General features: G+C 39.9%; 1 protein-coding gene across 1 annotated transcript; it reads left to right on the top strand.

Annotated features, from left to right (window-relative positions):
* Positions 1 to 1,525: 1,525 nt before the first annotated feature.
* On the top strand, positions 1,526 to 5,590 carry cdca7a (cell division cycle associated 7a). Its single transcript, XM_086144663.1, has 10 exons — positions 1,526 to 1,614; positions 2,260 to 2,400; positions 2,483 to 2,605; positions 2,687 to 2,893; positions 2,968 to 3,045; positions 3,130 to 3,312; positions 3,402 to 3,536; positions 3,623 to 3,772; positions 3,869 to 4,005; positions 4,101 to 5,590. Exons 1-10 carry the CDS (start codon positions 1,594 to 1,596, stop codon positions 4,132 to 4,134), a joined length of 1,209 nt encoding a protein of 402 aa, XP_086000789.1. The 5' UTR covers positions 1,526 to 1,593; the 3' UTR covers positions 4,135 to 5,590.
* Positions 5,591 to 10,539: the final 4,949 nt, after the last annotated feature.

Genomic DNA, 10,539 nt, shown 5'->3' with positions numbered 1-10,539 from the left:
GAGCGATGTCTTTTGACGGTCTTCCTCACCGATCACTAGTAAACTCACAAAGGTAATGTTTAAAGTATGACACCTTTTACTAGATAAAGGTACTAACTTCACTCTGATGTAGAAATAATTCATTTGGGAGCAAACTGGTAAGACTCTGCAATTGAATGCAATGAAAAAGTAGTTCATACGGAGAAAATGGTAAGTGGTTTGGTATATATGATGATTTATATACTTCCGGCGCTGTCTCGGGCAGCTGCCTGCCAGAGTTTCTCAGGGTTTCTTATTCTTAAGGTGGATTTTCCTGCTATACAGTGTAAGTTTTAGCTTTAGCTACTTTTAACATAAGACTATAGGGTTGTCCAAGTTGGCCAAGGCCAAGTTGCTTCTCAACACAAAACGTTCATTCGGCGGTTCAAATTTTTATTACTGTAAATGTATACTGTATAGTTAAATGTGAAAAATTGCAATAAAAATTATCTAAAATATGCAGTAAAGTAATCCAGCACATTTATAAAAGGATATGTAATATTGTAATGTATAATACATTGAGGTGTAGTAGAATATAAGCATGAAGCATCATAAAATGGATAGAGACTTTGTTTTGTTATGTTTTTTTGTTGTTTCGTTGTGCAAGAAGAGGATACTTGGAATCAGGTAAGATGGAGGAGGGTGATTCTCCGGGTCAAACCCTGAAGGGAGTAGCTGAAAGGGAAAAAGGTTTGTTTTGTTACATTAACCTGCAGCATCCTTGGATATTAGAATGTGCACAGACTGCCTGCATCAAGTGTTAATGCATCAATTCACACTCTCTCTTTGCACATTTAGTGAGCAACGTTGAATTGCAAAGTTTACATTATGAATGTTTTAAACACTGCCCTTTATTGTGCTGTCCTAACTAAGCTATTTATGTCTCTTCTATGTTACCAACACCCTGTCATATTATCTGGCGTTCCATACAGACAGCAGAGAATTTCATTGCACAGGGAAACATGTTTCTTTACTGTGCATGGGACAATAAACACAAGGAATCCTCCTATCCTGCAAAAATACAAGTGTGTAGCTGCAACACAACAATGAAGTACGATGCAGGAAGGTTGCAGGAGGGAACACACACACACACACACACACACACACACACACACACACACACACACACACACACACACACACACACACACACACACACACACACACACACACACACACACACACACACACACACACACACACACACACACACACACACACACACATTTTACCCGCCATGTATGCAGATTAAGAGGTGAAGAATTCGCGCCACTGGAAAGTACATGGAAGATACGTAACTTCCGCTGCACATACATAAAAGCGTTTCAATTTCTTTTCACTTAAAAACAGAGAATAAAAATATTTTATAAATTAAAATGATCTCAGCGTATTTCTGGGCTCTTATGTTTCGAAAAATAGTCGATTTTTGTTTTTTGTGTTTTTTTAGTGTTTTATGTGTCTTCCAGGACGTTCCGTTGGCGCGGGAAACGAACAGAGGGGTCCGGCTGCTCCCAGAGCTTCCAGATTGTTCACCGCCGAGCTGCTGCACCGAGGAGAACAAATCCTACACTTAAAATGCCTTCCACTCGCTCAATGGTAAGCGAAGTACTCCAAAAATTAATTTCAACTGGGTTTTGAAGAGAAATGGAGAATATATAATAGTAAACACTGGCGGGGTGGGGGGAGTTAACTGTAAGCTTTAAAACCGCATGGCTAAACGTTGACTTCGACGCTCGACTCTACCTTTTTTCGTGTGTGTTTATAATTCGAACATTCAAATGAGAGGAATGCAGCTTAAAACACCCTGCATTATTTATTTTATTACAATATATCATATTATAGCAACAATTATGTTTTAACATTTGTGGTATATGCATTGTGTGTTTGAAAACTACATGTGAGCTTTTACTTTGAATGAAAGCCTTTTAATGTGAAAGGAATTTATTTACACGCCAGCTGCACTACAAGTATTCATGATTAAAAGGGTAAATTACACTAAATAGTTTTCGACCGAGAAACTTTATCGTCCACGTTGGTCTTTAGGGGCGTGTGTTCATGTTTGACCCTCCCCCATTGCCTTGAAAACTTTTTTTTTTGTCTCGAAATGACATCTGGGTACTTTCTATTGTTCTTATTTGACTTTGCTTCATCTGTGGCTGTGTTTTACTTTTCTGTTGAGTTTTCGATGCAACAACCGATAACCCAGAAGATGTTTCTTTGTTCTATGTATGTTCTCCGTAGAAGCAGGCCATCCAGCCTCCATCCACGAGGATGAGTCTGAGGAGCTTCCGCAATCTCCCTCTGGTTCCCATGGAGACGTCCTCTTCTTCCTCCGATGACAGCTGCGACAGCTTTGGCTCAGATGGGGGCTTTGCGAATACGGTAACCAAGCAATTACAGTCTGCCCCATAAATATCTTATCTAACTGTAAACCTGTGTGATAAATGATTACGTCTGTATTTAGCGGAGCAATTCAAAGCAGACAAGGAGGAGGGCGGTGGAACAAAAGGTGTCTGAGGCCACTTCAGAGGAAGATTCATGCAGTGGATTTGAAGAAAATATGATCAACAGCCAGATGAAAGCCATGGTGAGCCGAGACGCATTTGTTATCAGTTACTTTATGTGTCTCGAAACTTTCTTTTTAACCGTGTAATGCATCGCTTTTTAGATGATGTCCTCCAACTTTACGCCCCCGAGACGCGGACGCAAGCCCAGCATCCTTAAGGTTGCCATGACATTTCCTTGTAAGAAGATGGGCATGAAGAGGCCCGCGTCTGAACCGCTCCCTCAGCCTAAAGTTGTTGAATCTGACGAGGAAGATGGAGAAAACTTCATGGCCAAGAGAGCACTGAACATTAAAGAGAACAAAGAGATGGTAGGATAGTTTTCAACACGGTTTCATCAAGTGATCAGAACTTATCTCTTGACTCATCCCTCTTTTATTTTTAGCTCGCTAAGCTAATGGCAGAACTGAACAAAGTACCTGGACTCTTCCCTAGAAGAGTAGCGGCGTCATCATCCTCTACGGTAAGAGAAACTGATGAAAACTTGACCACTCACTCTTGTTCCTGTATTACTCGAAATTGAGTGGTTAATTTTGAAACGTTTTAGCCCCGACAGGCAACTCGCCGTTCTATGGGACCTCGCAGGAGAAACCCAGAGCGATCGTCTCGGCCCCATACGCGTTCCCGTTCGCTAGTAGAGGGCCCCCCCAGCCCGTCCACTGAGGAGGAACCAGAGGATAAATTCAGCTTGGTGCGCAAAAGCCGCTACTATATTGAGGAGGATGAGCCAGTAAGTCATATCTAGTCTGCTGATTTTTTCTTTTAAACGTAAATCTAAAAAGAAAAAACATTAATGCTAAAGAACTGCATTCTCCGCAGGCACAGCCCCGTCGACGTGCATTTGCAGGTACCAAGGCCATCGCTCATGTGGTGCGCCCCGTGGAGGACATCACCGAGGCGGAGCTGCAGCACATCTGCCATAATGTGCGGGAGAAGGTCTACAACAGCTCCACCGTAAGCTCAGAATTGGCAGACTTGACTAAAGGTGTTTCAGTTGTAGAGCGCCGTTGGTGATCAAACTCCCTCGTTCTCTTTTCCAGGGAACCACCTGCCACCAGTGCCGCCAAAAAACAATCGACACCAAAACTAACTGCCGCAATCCAGAGTGTATAGGGGTGAGAGGTCAGTTCTGCGGCCCGTGTCTCCGTAATAGATACGGAGAGGAGGTCCGAGATGCTCTGCTGAACCCTGTGAGTTGTCTATTATAAAGGATTATATTCTCATTTGATTGTGGCGGCGCCGGCTTAGTCAGGAATATGTTTCTCTTATGTTTTTGTGTTTGACAGGACTGGCAGTGCCCGCCATGCAGGGGAATCTGTAACTGCAGCTTCTGTCGCGCCCGTGAAGGCCGCTGTGCCACTGGAGTGTTGGTTTACCTGGCCAAATTCAATGGATATGACAATGTGCATGCCTACTTGAGAAGGCAAGTGGAACATTTCAGTATCTTAAATCTTTTCGTCGAGTTTTTAGTATTTGTGTTTTTTCTTAAGTACTGAAGCTCATTGTTTTCTTTTGCAGCTTGAAAAAGGAGCTGGAGGAAAGCAGCAAGTGAAGCAGCGGACATTTTTTTTATGTTATTTGTTCATGTTTACACACAAATGATCTTTCAGCATTTTACACACAATACTGTTAAATTCACCTATGTTTCCCTCTGTTATGGTATCCTAAGAGATGTGCAGTTTTGTGTCAAGCTCTGTTGTTGTAGAGAGTTCATTGTACCAGAAATGTACTAGTGTTGTATTTTCTACTTCTTTACAAATGCATATTGACAAATTTTAGGTGAAAAATAGATTCCTGCTGGGGCCAAAACATTCTGTGATATGGCAGTAGATGTTTAGGGGGGCGTATAATTATGGTAACCACAACTATGATAGAACTACATCAGCATTTATTGGGGGAAGTGATTGATCAGTAATCTTAAAACATTTTACATATACATTTTAGCGCACCGGTTTATATCTTTTCTCATCTCAGATAGGACACAGGGATTTTCCTCTAATTGAAATGTTTGCCTATACTCTCAATCCCTGGCTCTGTACTTTTTTTCTTAAAGCGATAACCCAGATTTACCACCAAACATAAGAGCTGTGTTTTTGCAGCACGACTGAAAACCTAGTGATCTCACGACCTTAACGTGGTCGATAAGTTCATGGTGTCGGATGTGGTTTGCAAACGCCCATGTTGTGTATGTGTATATATATATGTATGTATGTTCAATAGTTTTTTCCTCTGCCTGTTCTAAAAAAAGTAGACTGTACACGCTTTATGTTTTCTTGTGTATTGCTCTGCAAAGCGCCATGTGATCATAAATAGCCTAAAAGAGAAGTATCCTTTAGGTTTTTCCTTCCATGTAGTTGCGTATTAATACTTGTGTTTTTACAAGTTCCAATTTTCTTTTTGGTAAATTTACTGTAAGTTTTAAAAGTGAAACATCTTCTCTTTACTTGGGATGGCCTGTTGAAACGCAAGATGAGGCAGGGCAGTGACTGGGCTCTGCCTCTTCCTACTCCTAGATGGAGTGGAAATGTGTGATCTACTACAGCGTCTGGTTAAATATCCTTCATTAGATAACTGTCACTAATGGTGTGGAAACAATTAGCACACTCTAATGGGAATCTCATACCTGTAAATCATTTCATCCTGTTAAAGCACATTCCCGCTCTGCTCCAGTCTCTTCCGCTCATTTTCTGCCTTCCATTGTTCAGTCCCAACAGCCAAAGGTGTCACTGAAGTGGCTGATAGAGTTATGACCTGCATTTTCTGTTCAAGAGTGCAACGCTCCACGCACAGTGACACGGTATTAACCCTTATGTCGTTCATGTCTGAGAAATGCTTCATTTGACCTATAACCGGACTTGTTCTCATTATGTTCTAGTATTTCCAAGGTAATCAACGGTTAGCATTGCTTTGTGAGGGGTGTCTTCAGGCAGAGGTCAACGCGGGACTGCACTTCTGCCTTGTTCTTATTGTGTTACCTGTGCATTTTCATTAAAGTACTGATCACTTCAGTCATGTTATCACTTTTCTGTGACTTGACAATACTGTGTAGGGTGGCGGGTAATTGTAATTACTGTCGGTGGAAAACGGGGCAATCTTGAATATAGCTGTGATTGGAGGTAACACAGGCAGTTAGAGGGAGTTTGTACTTCTGAGTAAAGGTCAAAGTGTTTTCTGGCTGTTAAATTGTCTCTGTGCTGCCATTTTGTACCCCAAGCAAGTCTAGGTTTGTCATTACATCACCTGCATAAACCAAAAGGTCACATAATTTTTTACGATGGCGATGAATTACATAACTTGCATGATGAAAATTCTTGTGTGGTAAAGAATTGTTAACAAAACCAGCCCCCGCTCCCCTCTGTCATTTTACAAAATCAAGCACTGGTACTAATACAATATATTTCTTTTAATCATGCCAGAGGCAGGCTAATGTTTGAATACAAAGAAGCACCGAGAACCTAAACAAGTGCAGTTGTTAGTACAAGATTTAATGATTGGTATGGCGACCTGGGCCACTGAGAACCCTCACAAACAAGTTTGAATACAAAGATCCTTTGATAATTTTTTACATATCTGACAAAATAACTCGAATTGATGTGGACTCGGTTTCACAAAGGCTCTACTTTGATTATTCCGTACCAGAAGTGTTTTTGTCTCTGCCGTCGCAGTGGGTGCTGAAATCCTACTTTTACATGCTGAAAATATGTGGAGGCGAGATTTTGAAGTGCTCGCTTTGAAACGGAAATGGGAGGAAAATAATTCCTCCGATTTTTAAAAGCTCCGTTGTCAACTATGGTCATTTTTACATTTATTTATATTAACGAAGAGCCTGACAAACCTGATTAACAGTGATCAAATATGCCTGATATCCTTTTTCTAATTGTTGGGCACTTGCAGTATAATCCTGTCTTTTTCTCTTACTTTAGGTGGATGCAATAGGTACTGTACGTGTACTCATGGAAACTCATTTTGCCTTTTGCCATTCATACCATTACATCGTGACAAACCAAGTGTTTCTGATTATTCTGATTTACTTTCGTTTACTTATGCATGATGAATTGTGTCTGAACAAAAGGGCCAAAGAACTTTCATGGTAGCCGTAGTGACATCATCCCATGCCAATTCTCATTACTGAAGTTTCTGTCAGCATAGTCTTAGTTGTAGTATTAACACTGGAGGGAGAAACAGCTATACTAGTTGTGGGCAATTGTAAGAACATTTCCAAGTTGTTACTGAGAACAGTTGAGGCTGGTTGTCTAGCAACCTGTACCTTGTCCACAAATAGTCCAGCATAAAAAGACTGTCTAATCAGAAACTGTCGATTGTGCCGGATCAACAGTTCAGTCTTCGATATAATATTTATTATCAATACAGGTATTGAACTACAAACATGGGCCCTGAAAAAAAGCATCAGGTAATTTTATTTGATGCACATTTTTTTGTGCTCAAAACATGAATTTAACATAGTTGCTCAATTTGATCAAACTTGAATATGTTCATTTATATAGGATTGAAATGACATCCTTTATTTGTACCACAGGTGTCAGTTGACACGATGTCACGCAAAATACAATCTCCAACAATCACTAACTGTCCAGTCGACAAAAAACAAACAAAAAAAACAACAACAACAGGACAGTACTAACAAAGATGTGCACAGTCAGGAGCTAATGAATTTGCCATTTGGAAAAAAGTGGAAAATAGATTTAAACAGTAAACAAACAAACAAAAAAATAAATAATAAACAATAACCAAAGAGCCATGCAAAGGAGGCATCCAAATAAAACAATAATCATATCCTCATCACACCACTGTAAATACACCTGCTTTTCTTTCTAAAGGGAACATTGAAAAACTATTATTTGTATAATAAAGATGCACTTGAAAATGCTAGTTCTGTATTAAATACCAATGATCATCCACTTTGGGGTGATGAATATTTAGGGAAGTAATTGTTTACAACGTTCAAGCATTGAGCTGATCTGGTAATCAGGCTATGAAATACAATATTTATTCATTAGAGCAGATTTAATGAGGCCTTGCGGCGCTAATTATGAAAACCAGTGTAGCAGTAAATGAGTAGCGCATGGTGGTGGGCTGCGGGGTACCTGTGAGGAGGGACTGGGGGTTGAAGTGCCCTGAGTGCCATGGCACAGCGAGCAGCAACACACAACCCTGAGCGTGGTGGCCCATCCCACAATCATCCATCACCGGACCTGCAGACAGGTCGCAGATGGGCCCTCCGTCCCGTCTCACCCTGCTCTCAAACCACCAGGAATTAAGGCTGGAATTTCCCAGGAGCATCTTAATGTCCAAATTATCTCTTCTGTTGGACATCAATAGACTACAAAGCAGCAAATCTCAGCGTAAGTGCCTCAGGTGGACGTGATCGGGGCAGTAAGGCTTTTTCAACATTGTTCCTCTGATATATTGCCAGCCGTAAAGCTGGAACAGGTGGAACGCTTATTCTGCAGTTTTCTATTTGTATGCATGTGTAGAGATATGTGGTAGGATTTCACAGCATAATACAGCTTTTGATTGACTGATATTTTCATTATGGCTGCAGGGTAGCATGAAGACTGTTAATTTGCTTGAGAGTCCTGCAGGTTTACGCTGATTGTAGTAGAGCCAGAGGAAACGTGGAATAAATGAAACTCACAGGGCACAATCACAAGCTCTGGGTCAAAATCAACTGATAAATTATAATTTAGAATCAATCTGTCAGGCCTCTGTATTAAACACCCTTTCAGGCGTGTTTTAAGTGGCGTGGCACGGAGCACCGGATACTGAAAGAGTCCCGGCTCGGGGAAGCCGAGCGCTTCAACTTGAGGATATCCAGGCCTTATCTGTCAGAGTTCCATTGTTCAGGTTACAGCCGTATTTTTACCCAAGGTATAATTTCTGATAAAAGACAACACCGTGCAAAATCGAGTGGGAGACACTCGACAGTTCCGAGGTTTTTTATTTACCAAGCGACCTCTGAAAATCTTAAATACCAAGGCTTTTGTATCAGCCCGGAAAAGAGGCTGTCACTGAAAATGTCAGGCGGCCGATAAGCCCCTCATCAGGTATAATCTGGAGATATACTTCTCTATTTGTATGAGTTTATTTTGTATGAGTTTAATTCGTAATTCCCAATTTTTTTTGTTTAATATTTTTTTCCTTACTGATAATTAAAATTCCCTTCTTAAAAACATTTTTACCCAACAGGGAATTTCAATTCTATCCGCAATGTGGTATGAGCCATAGCCGCATCATATACTGTACCTGTGGCTACTGATTTTGTAATGAATTTCGTGATGCAGTGTCAAGCCAGCTGTTGTTCTTGTTTTTTTTTTACCATGCTATTATTTGAGATATTGCAGGAAACATCTACATGAAGCACCGTATCATCCTGCCAGGATTCCTTCAACGCACCTTGCCATGAGCTCTGGACTCTCTGATGCTCGACTGCAGGACCGGGTTCCATCCTGACTGGTGTTTTAGTGACGGTGATTGAGGATACATTATAACATATTTGTAATATACTGGTTGAAACCTACAAAAACATCATAATCTTTCCACTCTTTTTTCTCTTCCCATCACCTGCTGTTGTTCCCAGGAAGATTGGATGGGTGCATTATAGAAGCCATTCTCCCTAGATTTATGGAATTAAAAAAAAAAAAACAACCCATATATAAATTTTTGTTTATTTGCCTGTTTCTGTTTTAATCATCAGATTTTTCTTTTTATTATTATTTTTTTTTATCAACGATTAAAACCAAAACAATGTTTAAACATATTTAATTCAGAATGTTTGTTCATAAATATTGCTTACATTCAATATATAATATACTTCTAATATACTAGTTGAAACCTACAAAAACATTATAATCTTTAGATTTTTTTTCCACTTCTCATCACCTGCTGTTGTTTCCAGGAAGATTGGATGGGTACATTACAGAAGCCACTGTTCCTGGATTTATGGAATTTTTAAAAAACATTTTTAATTCATGTATATTTTTGTCTTTTTATATGTTTCTGTTTTAATCATCAGATTCTTATTTTTTATTTGTTATTAAATATTAAAACCAGAACAATGCATTTAAAAATGTTAAATTCAGAAGTTTTTTTTTTTCTTCATATATATTGCTTACATGCAATATATAGTGAGACAGAATTAATTGTATTTGCATTCAAGGCCCCAAAGATACATGATTTTGAAATTTTTTTTTGTCCGAATTAGGTCATAAAGATTCAAGAAATCTGCATCACCTGCCGGGATCAAACCTACAACCTGCACACACTCATCAAGATTTTGGTGAGGAGTCTAACGACACCATTTGTTTCCCACCTCCAAACTCTCAAATATGCATTCATCTCTGCAGTGAGGGGTTTGTGCTGCTATGAAATCCTCCTCCGTGTAATCATCAACAGACTGTCAGCTCACCTCTTGCACTGACATTCTCAGTCACCTGTCTGTTCTTTCTTCACAAGCTGCACCAATGCAAAAGCACCACAGCCGTCAACCATGTGACTATTGACTGATGTGTCTCCAGAACATCTAAATTCAGAGCAGTCGCTTCAGTGAATGTCCCGATGATGAATTATTAGCCAGTTGAGCAGATCATCGACAGCAGCTCTGGCCATCGGGAAATTCACTTGGCATCGAGAAATAAAATGAAGCGTTTTTATACGAGCCGTGGAGCAGGACTTGATGTTAAATGTTTAATTGTAGTGTGTAACACATCTGTGTGGCAGCATTTGCAGGTGTTGTTTGTGCAGCTTTGACAACCACACATTCACCTCACCCAGGGACAATTTAGAAAAGCAGGTTTTTTTTTTTTTTGGACTTCCATGTAATTGACAAGGTGCACCATTAAAATACATTTATTCTGAAGATATTGAAAAAAAAAATCATACGTCCTTGTGAAAGTAGAATGAGTCAATATAGTTCATTTGAGTTATAAATTGAGTTGTT

This window comes from Fistularia commersonii, chromosome 4 (genome assembly GCF_037954325.1).
Source record: "Fistularia commersonii isolate RoL2024-O1a breed Wild chromosome 4, RoL_Fcom_v1.0, whole genome shotgun sequence".
NCBI lineage: Eukaryota > Metazoa > Chordata > Actinopteri > Syngnathiformes > Fistulariidae > Fistularia > Fistularia commersonii.
The sequence above is the reverse complement of the archived record's forward strand: the minus strand, read 5'-3'. Positions and strand labels throughout refer to the sequence as shown.

Bases quoted from the DNA above. Each gene is read 5' to 3' on its own strand.
- cdca7a (XM_086144663.1), top strand. From the start codon at position 1,594: ATGCCTTCCACTCGCTCAATG. The intron at 2,894-2,967 runs GTAGGATAGTTT...TTTTATTTTTAG, and splicing joins TTAAAGAGAACAAAGAGATG to CTCGCTAAGCTAATGGCAGA. The intron at 3,537-3,622 runs GTAAGCTCAGAA...TCTCTTTTCCAG, and splicing joins AGGTCTACAACAGCTCCACC to GGAACCACCTGCCACCAGTG.